The sequence below is a fragment of the Leptinotarsa decemlineata genome, unplaced genomic scaffold, assembly GCF_025532065.1.
Source record: "Leptinotarsa decemlineata unplaced genomic scaffold, Ldec_3_MD MMD2_tig00026354_RagTag_RagTag, whole genome shotgun sequence".
In the NCBI taxonomy this organism is placed as follows: domain Eukaryota; kingdom Metazoa; phylum Arthropoda; class Insecta; order Coleoptera; family Chrysomelidae; genus Leptinotarsa; species Leptinotarsa decemlineata.
In genome coordinates, this window is record NW_027412702.1 from 9,514,093 (window position 1) to 9,531,424 (window position 17,332).

Consider the following 17,332-nt stretch of genomic DNA (forward strand, 5'->3'; position numbering starts at 1 on the left):
GTAATCACTAGCGCCAAAATAACATCCAATCATGGTCAACTTGCATTAAATACCTCAAAAATCAACTGCGAGCTGCATCATTATTTTCTGATAGGGGTCGTCAATGAAAATTTTGACGCTCTGATGGAAACCTCCTTTAAATTTTTCCATTCGAAATTTTGAGATACATTAATTTTTGGGTTAATTGATGCCATTCTACAAGATATCCTCCAGAAAAAGTGTTTTGCCTTCATCCCTGCACGTACATTTATGAAAAATTGAAATGAAGGCATCGTCTGTGTGGGATACCAGAGTTTTTCTATTGACCTTTCGTGCCGTTTACTCACTGTCGTATTTTATAATTTTGCCCATCAAAAGGCAATAGGCCAAAATCAGCTTTCGTCTTAAGTGATAGTTGAACACGTCAATGTTGTTGATTGACTTCTGAAACATTCGATGTAGTACAAGATGTTCTCCGATATTAGTACGTTGCATATTTGCATATTTTTCTTGAAAGACAAGTATGATTTTGTTCTGAGTAACTTTTTGAAATACCCTTTATGACCTTGTCATGAATGAGATGAATCTACTCATGTCATTGACGACAGTAAGTACGTAATAACATTCATTCGCTCATTGATGGCATCAGTAGATTAAACTCATTCGTGACATAAGGTCGTAATTTTATGCCTCATCTTTCCCAAGAAATTTAAATTGGTCAAAATTTTATTCAAAATATTTATATTAATAAAATTACTCAATGATTCAAGTTTTTATAGAAAGTTTCAATTCTCTATTCTTCAGAAAATATGAAACAAATAAAATATCTGATACAAAATTGCTCAACTTTGAATAAAAATCATACTCAAAGTCATCTCCAGGTTTTCAATACTGCTAATATTAAGAAGAATGTTATTCTCTGACCTCTTTCCCATATGCATGATTGATGAGTATGCCGAATTACTTCATTTGTGACATGCCCCATGTCATTATCCCAGAAAAGGTGAACTCCCAAAATTTTGATTATTTTTTTTCAATTCTGTCTGAGTTTCCATCTACAAACCGATTAATTTTTTCGCAGCTGACCATATCAGAAGACACTTGGGTCTATGCCGAGACCTCTTAAAAAATCGTAATTTTTCCAAGATATTCGAGTTACTCAATAATGGGGGTTATGAATGATAGTGCTCCCAAAGCAGACTTTTGAGGAATAACTTCAAGTTCACTTGTTTTATAGATGTAATTCTCGAAACATATGATTTTTTTGTTAGGTGGGTATGTTTGTTAAACTTCAAACAATTCACATCTGGTTTCATAAGAGTAAAGTTGAATTATAAAACTGACAATTTTTAGACTATCGAATGTGCAAAGAAGATACCAACTACTTACTTACCAGAGTGCTAAAGGTTGTTATGTATCCGTATCGACGATTCGCTTTAACCATCCAATAATAATATATAGGCTCTCTCTCCTCGGAAATTCTGGATACGATTTCGATATGCGTTTAGTTTCTTTCGACACCTCGTCACATCTTCTCGAGTCTGTCGGGTACTCTCCCATTCGAAATTCCCTCATTTGAACTTGAAATTCGAACAAAAGATGGGTTTGAAGTGCCGCTACCACATGGTGTTGCGGTAGATGTCTGTTGACGACGATTTGAACGTTTTTACACGAAGAATAATGTGTAGAAAAAATCGCTGAGTTAATTAATCAATCAGTATTATTTCCATGAGAGTCAGAATGTTGGTAAAAGAAGTTTATCACTTTCTACTTCTCCATTTTGGAGGAAAGGAAGAGAGCAATAAAGTTTATAATAAACTCGTTAAAGAGTTACTCACATTTTGTATAAAAAAACGGGGATATAAAAAGCCTAGAAGTTTTTTTCCGAAAACTAATTTCTCCTGAGAAATATTCTCCTTCCTATTGATCGTGAGAGGATAGTTTGGTCCACTCATTCAGTTGACCATCAGGTGAAACGATAGTTCCAGCCGAGAGGCCAGACGATCGATTATCACTGCCTATCGTTCAACCCGTGCAGAAATTGAATGTTGAGAGATAAAATCTTGTTAATCTTTGACTCGCACAAGTTTCGACTTTTGAGGGTTGTCGTTCATAGGGGAGTGATAGCTGGTTACTAGAAGAATAGACTGACAGACAGATCACAGAAGATAATGAGAAAGAAGGAACTAGGCAATGTCTTGCATTGATTTGTACTTGAATTCATGCTTGATAAAACATTATAAATTTTGCAATTCTACCATATTAAATACCTTTCATCTAATGAAAATAATTTTCCTAGAACTGAAGCACAGCCTCGAATTTCTTTAATAAACTTTGGATCATAAGTATTGATTATTGGGCTAGTTATTGCTGATTACTATATTTGCCTGGTTTTGACTTGAAATTATCATATACTTGTGCGAGATAACAACAGGCTGTTTGGAATGGGAATTTTTTCGCTGGTCATAGGTATCATTCTACATTTTTCAATTCTCAAAGGCGTTTAAAAGCCTGCTGTCGTGTATCGGTTTCAACAGTTTCAAGGATTTCCCATTCGTTTTATGGCCTTTCTCCAAAGTATATTAATATTAGAGCGGTTTCTAGGGTTCTATAAAGCCAAATATCTTTGGACATGTTCCTTAAAACGGTTTATTATAGTCTGCTTAGTTTGGCCAACATGTATAAGAGTAGTTTTTGAAAACTACTTTCCTTTTTGATTTTCCAAAAATTATGACAAGTCTATTGGTGTATTTTTGGTTTATATATTTTCTGAAAAGTCGACGGTTTATGAAATCCCTCTATTTGTTATGTAAAACAGCCGTAGCCTTATGTGAAACCGATTGTTGTGTGGCGATGCATGCTGTGGCGATGGGTGGTTATGCGCAAGCGGTAGTGCGATTTTCTTACCACTGGTTCGGTGTTACGCTCTCTCTCTTTCTCTCTTTCTCTCTCTCTCTCTCTCTCTCTCTCTCACGCCACACTGAGCTCGGATACCTGCAGTGTATACAGTGGTGTTTTTACTACAATATACATGCTATATTAGAAAAAAAACACATAACATACATATCGTGTTTTACTAAATGAATATTTTTTCTTTAAATAATTCAAAATAAAATATGTCTGACAGTGATAATTTAGCAATTGAAAGTGAGCAACCTCCTCACACTACAACACACTATCAAGTCATCAGTAAGTTAATTATATTTTTATCATATAATTATATAAAAATGGATGTTTGTTGGTTGGTTGGTAAGTGATAAACTTCTACATCGCTCAACCGATCGTGATGAAACTTGACATGTATAAGTAATTTTTCATAGAGAAGATTTTTAGGCTATCAATGTTTCTGTAACTCGCCACTAGATGGCGCGTTGAACAATTTTTCGCAAGTTCTATAATTGAAGTGCGCATTTGCGAATTTTACTAGTTCGGACTTCTATTGCCTAATATGATATAATACGATTTGAAATATCTAAAAGAACAAATAAAAATGTGTGGATACCAACAATCGTAACATCGTGATGTAAATTGGTTTGAAATATTTCAAATTTTTATTTTCATTTTATTTTTAATTAATATCACTGGAGATTTTTCTCAACACCAAATCGTAATTTTTAACATCTCGACACGTGTTTCGATCACCAAGTGATCATCTTCAAGAGGAAGTTAAAAATAACGATTTGGTGTCGGAAAAAAACTCCAGTAATATTCATCACCACACCATAGGTTCCAGACAGTACATCACAAGTTAATTTTTTTTGTTCAATTTTTATTTGTTCTTTCGGAGATTTCAAATCATATTATATTAGACAATGGAAGTACGAACTAATAAAATTCACCATGACACATTGTCAACCACTTTCAAACGAAGTTTGCGTGTGTCTGTGCATTTGGCACATTTGATTCCACCAAGAGCGGTACATATCAGAAATACGCGACGGACTGTGGCTTGCTCATCGTTTTGAGGTTCAGCTCAGTTCACCTCAAACTTCATCTGGAGAACTGCGTTTATGTGGAATAAACTTCTTGAGAAGTTTTTTCCAAATGGAGTTAATCTCCAGCGATTCGAATCCAGTGCGAATGACTAATTTCGCGCAGGATTTGAATCGCCTAAGAAATCCTGAGAGCGCCTTAAGGATTTACCTGTAGTGTTTGCGTTTTGCCATTAAAAAAAAACAAGCCCGCGTCTCAAAGATAAGTAAATGTAAGTCTACTCTCTTGATAGATCAAAATTAACACAATTTTCATAGCATAATATGTTTGAATTAATTGATTATTAATTTCAATATCATCCTTATGAAAACTAATGCACTAAACCACTTGTTTGAAGAATAAATTTCATAAAGACTGACAACATTGTATTTCATAATCAGCTGATAGCGAGTAGCGCACGAATGTTTTCCTTATTTGTATATACTATATTGTATATATTGAGTAGTTGTTTACAGCTGATTCTCGGCCTCCCCCCACCACTATGACGTATTAATTGCTTTTTTTATTGGTTGTTGTTTGGTGAAGTTTTTTTGTTGTGCAGTGAAGTCAAGGCGTTGTGACCTTGAAGTGTCTGGTGCATGGATCGTTCAGATTTTTTTTTCATATGAGATTTTGTGTGTTTATGTGTGTGTGTAGGAGAATGCACGGTACAGGGTTTCATCATGTGCTTGTTTGTCTATGTACAAACATACGTCTGCATACTTCGAAGATCCTCCAAGTAATAAATGCTCCATCGGTGTTAGGGCACCAAGTTAGTAGTGGAGTGACGTCACAGCAATAACCGTTCAACGGCTAGAGAGCGACATGTTCACTCCACGACGTGTGGCAGAGTAATGCGTATTCATCGGTCTGCCCTCACCTCTCCTGAAGCGATGAAGGTTCGCTCTAGCCCCGCTATCGATGGTGACACAACGGCAGCCGAGGACTGTTTGCCTAGCGTCTACCCTCTCCGAGACCGCAACGACCACTGCTTGCTCGTATATCGACATCTGTTATCGCATTCAGTTGGGAGGTAATCTTGGCGCATGTAGTTGAGAAGTGGGGTTGGCTATGACGTCTTGACGGGTCCTATCAGAGTGTATTTAAGAAGCGTACGAGTGTTGGCTATGTCAGTTTACATCAAGTGAGTTAGTGAGAACTATTATATAAAATGTATTCCTGTGACTGTGGTAAATCTTTCACTCGTAGTGATAATCTTCGTCGGCATCAGCTCCAGAGTTGCCAAGGAGGGCCTGCAGTGAAACGGGTGAGAGTGGATAATGCAACACCTATGTATACGTGCAATTGTTGTAATGTGACAATTCCTATGAGCCAAGTGAATTCTCACCGAAGAACCATGAGTCATAAAAATAATGCATGTGTTCAATTGTCTGACGGTGTTCAAATTATAACGAATGCATTCAATTGCCGCATTGCTACATACAGGGTGGAGAGTTCGATTGTAACCAGTGACTACATTTCATTTTTCAATAAGATTAGGCAGAAGGTCATTGAATTACTGGAATCAGCCATCAGGATCCATAAAAGCATCAAGGTGAATATGGAAGTTTTTGGGAATTATATTCTTCAGACTGATGATTCGAGGGACACGAAGTCATTTAATTCCCAAAATAAAATAGTGGACCAATCTTCAGATTTGAATGCTGTTTTTGATGGATTCCGTGATGTAATTGTGGCACAAACGACTGAGTTCCAGGATCGTGACTCAGGTATTTATTTTTTAAAAATTTCAATAAGATTGAATAGTAATATTTTTTTTTTTTTATAATTCAGGTTGGACTTGTGAAAAAATATTGTTTCTCGAGGTCAACATTAATAAATACAGTCCACTGGAAGGACGTTCATATGTGAAGCTGCCTCAATGTATTCAATGGAAGAAAGCTGTTGTGAATGTTCGTAATGAAGATCAATATTGTTTTGCTTGGGCTATAACATCAGCATTATATCCTGCAGATAGTCGAGTGTCCGAACTTACGTCATATCCACATTTTTCCACTGTTTTAGATGTCACAGGTATGGATTTTCCGGTTAAAGTTAATAATAAGAGTATCGAAATATTCGAAGATAGGAATGATATTTCAATTAATGTTTACGGTTTAGAGAGTACATTTGAGAAGGGTAAAATGAAGTATGAAGTGATTGGTCCATTGCGATACTCACAGAGAAGACTCCGGAGACATGTCAATTTGTTGTTTATAACTGATGACTCCGGTAATGGTCACTATTGTTGGATCAAAGATCTTTCAAGATTAGTTTCTAATCAACTATCAGCTCATAGACAGAAAAAATATTTTTGTGACGGATGTTTGATATATTTTTCTGATGAGAGATTGCTTTTACGTCATAATATGTATGATTGTAATCACATTAGTACCACAACACCAACTACTAATTTAAAGATCAATAAATATGGTAGAATGGTTGCGGAAAATAAACTAATGTTTGAAAACTTTGAGAGGCAAATGAGGGTGCCATTTGTAGTGTATGCTGATTTTGAATCAGTGCTTAAACCGATTCATGTGAATGAGCCAAATCCTGGAAGTTCATACACGATTAAAACATTCAAACATGCCCCATATTCATTTGCTTATTTGATAAAGTGTTCATATAATGATGATTTGACAAAATTTGTTACATATAGGGGTGTAGATGCAGCTCAGAAATTTGTGAGTAGCATTGAAGATGATTTGAAAGAGATACATGAAAATCATCTCAGAAACCCTAAACCAATGGATACACAAACTGTCGAAGAAGAAGAACAGTTTGTTGCAGCCAGAACTTGTGGTATATGTAATAAAGCATTTACTGATGGTGACGTCAAAGTAAGAGATCATTGTCATGTCACAGGAAAGAAAAGATCACATGCCGCTCACTCGAAATGTAATTTAAATTTCAAAATACCAAACTTCATACCTATCATTTTTCATAATTTAAGTGGTTATGATTGTCATTTATTCATAAAAGAATTGTATAGGAATAAAGAGAAAGTTGATGTTATCCCGCAAACTAAAGAGAAATATATATCTTTCACGAAGCATCTCTTTACACACAGCTATACCGATAAAGATGGTGTGGTTAGGAAGAATTATCTCAAAATGAGATTTATCGATAGTTATAAATTTATGACTAATTCGTTGGAGAAGTTGGGTGCAAACTTGACCTCCGATCAATGTTTGGAGATGCACAAACATTTCCCACAAATTGAGAAATTCAATTTGATGAGACAGAAAGGTGTATTTCCATATAGTTTTGTTGATGACATTGACAAATTGAATTATCCATTACTTCCGACAAAAAATCAGTTTTATGACACACTCAATTGTGAACATATATCGGAAACTGATTATGATAGGGCTAGAAAAGTTTGGAATTTATTCGAGTGTCAGAATTTGGGGGAATACTCTGATTTGTATTTGAAGTCGGATGTATTGCTACTATGTGATATTTTTGAAAACTTCCGCACCACAAGTTTAGAGATATATAACTTAGATCCGGCACAATATTACACTGCACCTGGATTATCATGGGATGCCATGTTGAAGTTCACTAATGTTGAATTGGAATTACTAACTGACATTGATATGATTCACTTTTTTCAAAAAGGTATACGAGGTGGAATTAGTCAATGTAGCGAGAGGAAACATATAGCAAATAATAGATTTTTACCCAATTATAATCCCAACGAACCTTCCACATTCATTACATATTTAGATGCAACAAATCTATACGGTCACAGTATGTCACAACCTCTACCAACAAGTGAATTTACATGGTTGACACCAAATGAAATTCTTAATCTCGATGTGATGGATGTGAGTACTGATAGTCCGTATGGGTATGTATTTGAAGTGGACATTCATTATCCACAAGAGTTGCATGATAAACATTCTGACCTTCCATTTTTAGTCGAAAAAATAATACCACCTCGTACACAATCGAAAATTCCCAAATTAATTCCAAATTTGAATGATAAAAGAAAATATATTGTTCATTATAGGAATCTACAGCAAGCTGTCAAAAATGGATTGATTGTAATGAATACACATAGAGTATTGAAATTCAAACAATCATGCTGGATGAAACCCTATATAGATCTTAATACTGAAATGCGTAATAGGTCTAACAACAAATCTGTTAAAGATTTCTATAAACTAATGAATAATGCGGTGTATGGAAAGACAATGGAGAATGTAGATAATCGAATTGATGTTAGACTCGTTACACATTGGGAAAATATAAAGAAAAATATAGGTGCCAGCACTCTCATAGCCAAACCAAATTTCAAAAATTGTTCAATTTTCACTGATAATTTCGTTGCCATTCAATTGGGTAGAGTGAAGGTTCATTACGATAAACCATTATATTTGGGATTTTCCATATTAGAATTATCTAAAACAGTCATGTATGACTTTTTCTATGGATGCATCAAACAACACTTTGATGAAAATGTCTCTTTACTTTACACAGATACCGACTCGCTCATTCTTAAAGTAAACACAGAAAATTTTTATGAATTCATAAAAACTAACATAAGTAGATTTGATACATCCAATTACAGTATAGTTAACCAATTCAATATTCCAGTAACAAGTTCAGTCTTGGGTAACTTCAAAGATGAATTTCCAAATGATCCAATCATGAGTTTTTATGGTACAGGTGCTAAAGCATATTATGTGAAATCTGTTGATGGTGAATTTAAGAAAGCCAAAGGGGTTAAACGATCTGTAATAAAGAATGAATTGACATGCGAAGATTATCAAAAAATCGTCGAACAAGGTGGTATGATATTCAGAAAGATGAATTCATTTAGAAGCGTGTTACATGATATGTATACTGAATTAAAAAATAAAGTTGCATTATCATATCACGATGATAAACGATTTATCATTCCGAATACTACCCACACTCTTCCTTGGGGTCATAATGATATTGAATTTTATGAAAACGATCCAAATGAGAACATTCGTTGGATAAGTAATATTATTCAACAATCACAATCTCAGGAGACTCCATTGGATCAATTGATTAATTTATTATCTGCCGAGATCAATGATTGAAATATCATTCAATATCTTCAAAACCGGAAAATTCAATATTGATATTTATGTAGCCATTTATAATTAATAATATATGATAGAAGTAATGTGATATTAATGTATTATGTATGTATGTATATGTATTACTGTAATGAATATAAAATGATTAAAATTTTATTTGTATTATTTCTATTTCCCTAATCAATTACTGCAATATATAGTATAATGTAAATGACAGAAATATCAGTTTGAAGAGAATCATCGTAGAGTGCACAATGTCTAAAACAATCGATAAGTTTGGTAGAAAAAGAAAATGGGGTGGTAATGTCATTCGAGGTCCTCCTGGGAATGGTTTTAAATTAACAAAAGATGGTCATTATGACATGCAAAGGAAAATATTGAAAAATACAAGTGAACCAATTGACAAGAGTGATTGTGTAACTGTATCATATCTTGAGGGGGAAATTAATGGAGCAAAGGAAGTTATACTTCTAGCCCTACAAGCTGCAATACAATCCACAATAGGCAATATTGCTCGGGACGCCCGGCAAGCATTTAACGATAAAATTGCAGAGGCTCGGATAACTTTCACTCGTAAATTTGACAAACTTACAAGTGATGTAGACATAAAAATGTCTGACATAACAGCGTCTACAAATAAAAAATTTGATGCTATGTCAAACATAACAGGGACTACAATGAAAAAGTATGATGTACTGGAACAGAGAGTTGAAGTATTGGAGAAAAACCATAAAGAAGTTTTGGAGAGAAACTATAAAGTCAGGCCATCATCATCAGGTGGACTGGGATATCCAGGACTGAACATTAATCCAAATCATAGAATAATACAACCAAAACCAAAACCAACTGATGATGTATTAATGGAACCAACATGGTGAATGTATTCCCTCGTTAGGTTAGGTTAATAGCTACGTTAGGTTAGCTGCATACTTACGTTAGGTTAGGTGTTAGGTTAGTATTCCCTCGTTAGGTTAGGTTAATAGTTACTGTAGGTTAGGTTAGGTTAGGTTAGGTTAGGTTAGGTTAGGTTAGGTTAGGTTAGGTGTTCGGTTGCATAGCGGTAGGTTAGCGTACTAGGTTAGGTTACGTTAATACATACGATAGGTTAGGTGTTCGGTTGCATAGCGGTAGGTTAGCGTACTAGGTTAGGTTACGTTAATACGTTAATACGTTAGGTTAGGTGTTCGGTTGCATATTATGTTACGAACGCGCGCGCGAAGAGGGCGTAGATGTCTCTCCAGATGTCCCGCCTACCTGGGGCCGGAGGCCCCACCCACCTGGGCGGAGCCCAGGCAGTGGGCGGGGCCCGTTAGGGCCACGCCCCCCCCCCCCCCCCCCCCGTCGCCACCAACTTTTCGGATACCCCGCCCCTTTCCGAAGCCCCGCCCCCTTTCCGAAGCCCCGCCCCTCCCCTCCCCGAAGCCCCGCCCCCCCGACTCCCAACATTTGCGCATGTACACCCCTACCCTCATCGCGCATGTGCGCTCCCACCATTTTCCCACCGCTCACGCATCGAAGTCGATACCCTCCGGAGAGCACTCCACAACATTCAGTTCGAGAAGTCATCTCATCGAGAGCAGTCCACTCCACAACAAGGCAGTACGTTCCAACGACCAACTTGATATTTGAGTAAGTAAATTAGGAATGTTATTTTTTATATCAACTAACTTTGTATTATTTCTTCTTTTTCAGAATGGCAACCAATACACAGGAGGTGAATAATGCTGTGGCGTCTATTCTGCCGGTGTCCGCTGACCAGGAGGAGGCAGCATCTTCGAGAGCGGTGACGGTTGACCAGCCAACCACTTCGCGTTCGCGAGTTAGGTGCAGATCTTCTAGCCCTGACTTATTCGAGGAGGAGGAGGAAGTCAGGGCTGTGAAGAAGGTTTGCCAACGACCTGCAGCAAAGGTTGGTCCTATTTCAAAGTACCGAGCTACTTGCAATAGGACTAATCCTTATGCAGGTAGTTTTTCGACCTCTCGTAAGAGGGCCTCCACACCAGCAGCAGCACCAGCAGCAGTGGAAATTCCGAGGAGTCCTTCTCCGGAGTTGGTGATATTGTCGCCGTTGGTGACGCGACTACCACCGCTGCCAGCGACACCGGCGGATCCTGAGGTGTTGGTGCCACAGCCTATCGGAGAGGTTAGTGAAAAGATGAGTGTTTTTCTGCAGAGATGCAAGAAAGCAGAACGAGCTGCCCGATCTAGCGAGGCCGAGTTGGTTACCATGAAGCGACAAATGGCTGAAATGGATAACCGACGGAGGGAACTCCAAAAGGAAATGGCCGAAATAGATCGGAATTATGCATCTCTGCAGGAAAGGTGTAAAGCAAAGACCTCTTCGATAGAGCTGTACAAAAAAGTAGTGACAGTTATGGACACTCTTTTTGTAGATGAAGTGTAAATGTAAGATTAGTTTTAGGTTAGTTAGGAGTATTTAATTATGGTAGTTTTAAGTTTATATTTGTTAAGTTTATATTGAATAAAGGAAAAGGAAGTGAAATAAAGGGTGTACACTGTTTTTTGGTTTGGTACACATTGAACAATGCGATGGTTGGAGCATTTTTCTTCACTTCCTCTTATTATCATTATTATTTTTTTATTTCAATTCCAAGTTCTTCTAGACAAATACCTCACATCAATTTTTGTGTTCTCTAATCACTTGTAAATAATTTCATGTGAAGAAAATTTAAAAAATAAAAAAATAGACATGTTTCATAGTGAAATCGACAAGTATATTTCATTTGTATTTTATCCATTCAAGTATCTCTTTCATTGAATATGTCTTATGTCACTTTGCAATTTACCCCTACTCATTGAATATGTCTTATGTCACACTACAATTTACCCCTACTCAATGTTCCACTCCTCTCCCACTCCCTCTCGAAAGTATAAAAGTAGAAATCATCTGATGAAACATTCAGTTGATCAGCTAGCATCGAGATGGAACCCGATTCAACCTCCGAACCCTATAGCTGCCCGGATCAGGGGTACAACTTCAATTACTGGGATAACAGCCAGGTACAGGTTGTCTCTTCCACCACGGAACCCCACAGTCCGCCATACGAATACCGGGATCACGACATCAGGATGCAAGTTCAGCATGTCACTGGCAGTGACGAAGGACACTTGGATGACTCGGAATATCCAGATCCTGACGGATGGTGGGACCCTGCTTATGATGACATTGTCCCAATGAGTAGCGACGACGACGATGATGACGACGACGACTCTGGTGATGATGCTGATGACGAGCTTGACGTTAGACGTCCTCCACCATCCCCTATCCTCATCGAGGATAGTCCTCCGCCATCCCCAATCCTAATCGATGATGATGTCCTCAATTCCGATGATGACATATAATCATCTACTCGTCCATCATTTCCTTTCCTTTCCTTCCACGGAGTACACACTTTTTGGTTGGTGTACACGAGGCACTGCGAGGCTGGGGCAGTGTCTTCCTCCCTTCCTCTCCCTCTTATTAGTTTTTTTTCCATAATAATCACTAGAATTTCTCCTAATAATCGCTCAGAGTTTCATTCTTGATGTTTTCGAATCTCAAACACTGTTCTACATTTCACCCCCTCCATTTCATTTCTTCCAATATAAATATAGCAACAATCCCAGTTCTATATCATTCTTCCACAATGTCGAGTACAGGACCCATCCAAGTACATGAAATAGATTCAACGTCTGATCATTTGAGTACAACCTTCGCTCAATTTCTGCAGCGAATCTATGATCTTCCTGATGATTTCGCAGAACGAGTGGAACAAGGTATTCAGGACGACATAGATGCTGTTGACGATAATAATGCGGATGATGTGATTAGTATATCATCTGATTCAGCTGATTATGACGACGACGACATCATGAGTATATCATCTGATTCAGATGACTACTATGAGGATGATATCATTAGTATATCATCTGATTCAGATGACGATACCATAATTATTGTTTCTGATGATGAGGAGCGTTAGTCCATATCATTGCATGGATTAATAAAAAAATAACAGCCCTTTTCAGGGCTACAATTAAAGACTGAAACAATAAAAAAAATAGCTCTTTTCAGAGCTACCATTATACTTTCAAACAGAAACAGATTCATACCATTGTTAACATTATGTTAACATTATAATCTCAAACGAAATATATGTATGTGAAAGTATTCATCATTATATGCATATGAATGATTGACAAATGCCAACTTCAACTTTCATTTAAAGTAGTACTCATCATATGCATAGATATTCAATGACTATCAAATTCCAAATTTCGACTTTTCAGTCAAAGTAGTAATTTATTTGTCATATAATGTATAGATATTCAAAGACTAACAAATTTCCAACTTAGACTTTTATTAATCAAAGTATTCATTTGTCACATAATCTATGAATACTAATACAACTAACTACTGTTTGTGTGAATAATGTAGCCCTGAAAAGGGCTGTTGTTTTTTTTTTGACCAGTAGGTCCACGGTTATTGTGCCACAGGTTGGACATTATTACATATAATACATGTAGATACTCGGGTGAAGTTTGTTAGTGGCCTCTCGCAAGCTTCACACCAATTCTGTCCCATTTCCATAATTGAGACAGTGTTGTGGGTGTTGACATGGGCATACCACCCTCCATTATTGTTTCTATGCGAATAAAACCGAAAGCAGCACCAACATAGTTTTTTGTTCTCTCCATCTATTGTGCTGATCAATACGTATGCATCCAATGCACAATACAAATCCAAGGGATCTTCCAGTGTCTCACTGACATTGAGTGTTCGCATACCGATCCTCATAGCACCATCACCTTCAGTTGTGTCAGCTTCTATCCCTTCATCATCTCCTTCTTCATCCATGACCCTCTCAAACTCCATCACGTCATCATCTTCGTCGCTTTGGTTGGCCTCGTTTTCAACTTCGTCTATCTCATCTTCATCGACTCCAACATCTTCTGCTTCAACTATTACTTCCTCTAGCGGAACATTGACATCCTCATCATCTGATTCGTCTATCCAATTGTTTTCATCAACAGCAGCTATTCTATTTAATGCAGCATTTATTTTTGCAGAATTCATCTTGTTGTTGTTTGCTCACAGTTGTAGAGAGTGAATGAATGAACTCTAGGTTTGCAAGTCAACTTATATAGGAGGTGATGCGACTCCCACTTGACTCGTTTAGAGTGGAATAGTAGGAGAAGTTATCCCACTATACTTCCACATGATGTTGATTTGTATAAATAGAGATCGTAGGTATAGGAGAGAGCATTCAGAGTTTCTGTAAGTCATCTCTTTATATTTCTAATCGAATTAGTAAAATGCCGTTTCCAAAAGAGTGGAATGAAAAACCAAAAGTGTGTGTCTACCCAATGATGATTGCAGGGGCTATTGTGTGCTACTTTTGTCAAATAAGTAGACCTAAGGATTCAATCAATCCATGTACTGGTATGTGTAGTGATTGCGTGTTGCGGATTCAACTATCGCCTCCTTCTCATCCACCGAAGCGAACAAAATCGGATTATCGTCAACAACAGTTACAGTGTCTGAAGTGTTCCGAACCTATAATATTTAACAATATAGGTATCTGTAGAAATATTTGTGGTATCTGTGCTGCCGTTCCAACTCCACTGCAACGTTGTTTGCGTTGTGATACATATTCCATGAATTGTTGGAATCATGTATGCAATGCATGTAGAAGTACTTGGGATCTGTGTGAGAAGGTTGGTCAACTCTACCCCAATAGGAGAATCCATTTTTTTCAATGTTGGTGTTTGACGCACGAGCAACAACTATTGAGGAATAGAGTCAAAGAACGTTCCACATCCACAGAGACATATTAACATTTTTCATTTTTTATTATCGTTATTGTCCTCTATTATTAATAAATATATATATATTTTGAATTTATTTGTATTATTTTCTAACATTTAAAAATACATGCATGCAACACAAAGTTTTCCTCTTAAATGACAAAGATTGTTACATGCGTGAATAGTTTAGTGAGAGAGCGCATGTGCCAGTTGATGAAAGAGCGCATGCGCTAGTTTATTTTCTTCTATAAATGGTGAGGTCTCAGTAACATCATCACCTTTCCTATCCACATTCTATTGCTATCACATATCATTCCTCAGACCTTAATAATCATGAGCTCTATGCCGCTATTGATTGCTGAAGATGGTTCACCACTTGTTGATATCGATCAGACTGATTTTGAAAATATTCCAGTATTACATTTATCGAGTCAAGATTCGATAAATGATTTTGATATTAACGACTTCGTTAACTTTGCAGATGTGCCAGAACCAAATGAGCAAATTATTATTGAAAATCCGATCGTTTCGCAATTATCATCACTCAAACACTCTTCATCTACCCTTCCTCTTGGTGTTGATAAGAAATCTAGAACAATCAAGAGGAAGGTTACTAAGGCATCTTCATCGATTGTCACTGACTTTAAAGAAAAGAAAGAATCCAAAAGTGTTGTGCGACAGAAAAAACCCGCAACGAAAAGTGACAGATCGAAGAGGAAGCCAAAAGGTACTCCTAAAGAAATGAAGAGTGATTTGAAAGCTGAACCGCTATCTTCTTTCAGCCCCCTCCATCGGTTTGGGGAAATGAAAAGGAAAGCAAAATGCCGTCTTGTAAAGGCACAGATGACTATTGCTGAACTTGAAAAGAGTGAGCGAGCTATTAATGCTAATAATGAAACTCTTGAAGCATTAGATGCCAAGATTGCATTAGCGAAGGTTGAATTGGCTAGAATGTCTAAAGATGCTGATGAACTCCGTTCAAAAATTGGTAAAGATAAGCAATTCCATCAACGTTCGAGAATGCAAGCTCAGGCTGAGCTTGAGGAGTCGACTAAGCTTTATGAGACAGCATTATCAGTGAGAGATAATTGGCAAAAAGAGTTGGATACTGCATTTCAAAGTGACGGCGATTAGTTTTGGGAATGATAATGTGTTTTCAATATCGTGAGTTGAAAAATATAAGCGGGAATGGAGTATACAATTAATTTGGTTTGGTATACACAGAACATTGCGAATGGCTGGGGCAATGTTTACCGCTGCAATATTTTTCAGTTCACATACTTATAATTGAAATGAAAACAATAATGAACTTTAATATTACTTTATTCATAAAAGTCACTATTATATACATTTAAACCATATTTGATTCATCAATCCAAGAATTTTGTTCGCTAGGAAGGCCTAACCACTTTACATATACTTTATTTTTTCTTCTCTTCAACACCTTCTCAATCAGATATACGTCAGGATTCTCGGTTCGTAATAACTCTTCTTCGTAAAAACATCCTCTAATCGGCTGTTCATTCATATCTTCAAGATTATAAGTCGTTGGGATGGTTTTATTAATTTTAACAATCTTGAATAGCTCCGTGGTAAAATTCGCAGTGTAAGACTTTTCAAAAATATGTTTGTATTTACTTATACGTACAATATCATTTAATTGGAATTTGGGTTTACTTTGTCTTCCTCCAATTCCATTGATACCCTTGAATTTTAATTTTGTTGTTGAATCAACATTGATGGGTGCCATACCTATTGTACGATGAACTTTATTATTATATCTACTAGTTATAATTGGAAGAATATCAAGCCATTTGTGGTGACCTCTCATCGAAAATTCCTTGTAGAGCCATGCCTTTATTGTACGAATCACTCTTTCTGCTATAGCTGCCTTCTTTGTGCTAAATGTTGAATAATGATTGATATTATATTCTCGCATGAGAGATGAGAAGCTTTTATTGAAAAATTCTTTCCCTTGATCGCTTTGTATGTGTTTGGGGGAGTATTTGGCTTCTTTCAGTACATGTTTCATTGCATTAGTTACTGTACTACCTGTTTTATCTTTAACTGCTACAGTCCACAGATATTTGGAGTAACAATCTATCACTACAAGTATATATCGGTATCCTTCATTACTTTTTGCATAAGGTTGCAGTTCAGCTAAATCTATTTGCCATAGATCTGCAAAACCTTTGATGGTGGTTATTCTTCTACGAAAATTACGTCTTGCAGGTTTATGTAATTCATTAACAACTTGTCGTTTGACATCACTTATTTCATTAGTCATTCTATTTCAATATGATTAAAGAGAAAAGGTGATAATGTTACTGCATTGAATGATGATGTGACAGTGATCATTACATGTGAATATGTTAATATATTATACCTTCTTCACGTAATTCTTCAATTATTGAAATTATTTCATTATCATGTCCGGTATGTCCGGCTGACTTTGAAGCTACCAATAGTCGTAGGCGAGCAACTAACTCTTTCGG

The 17,332-nt window shown here is 36.7% G+C and overlaps 1 protein-coding gene and 1 long non-coding RNA gene across 3 annotated transcripts in view; both read left to right on the forward strand.

The window, feature by feature from the left end:
- Positions 1 to 17,332, forward strand: part of LOC141486454 (uncharacterized) — a 427,453-nt gene that overhangs the window by 147,452 nt on the left and 262,669 nt on the right. The gene's annotated exons all lie outside the window — the stretch shown is intronic.
- Positions 10,355 to 11,584, forward strand: LOC141486343 (uncharacterized). Its single transcript, XM_074184126.1, has 2 exons — positions 10,355 to 10,658; positions 10,722 to 11,584. The coding sequence occupies exons 1-2, from the start codon at positions 10,507 to 10,509 to the stop codon at positions 11,431 to 11,433; spliced, it is 864 nt and encodes a 287-aa protein (XP_074040227.1). The 5' UTR covers positions 10,355 to 10,506; the 3' UTR covers positions 11,434 to 11,584.

What these genes read in the sequence shown, in the direction of transcription:
- LOC141486343 (XM_074184126.1), top strand. Translation starts at nt 10,507, where the DNA reads ATGTGCGCTCCCACCATTTTCCCACCGCTCACGCATCGAAGTCGATAC. An exon ending in ACGACCAACTTGATATTTGA is followed by an intron (nt 10,659 to 10,721) that starts GTAAGTAAATTA and finishes CTTCTTTTTCAG; the next exon opens with AATGGCAACCAATACACAGG.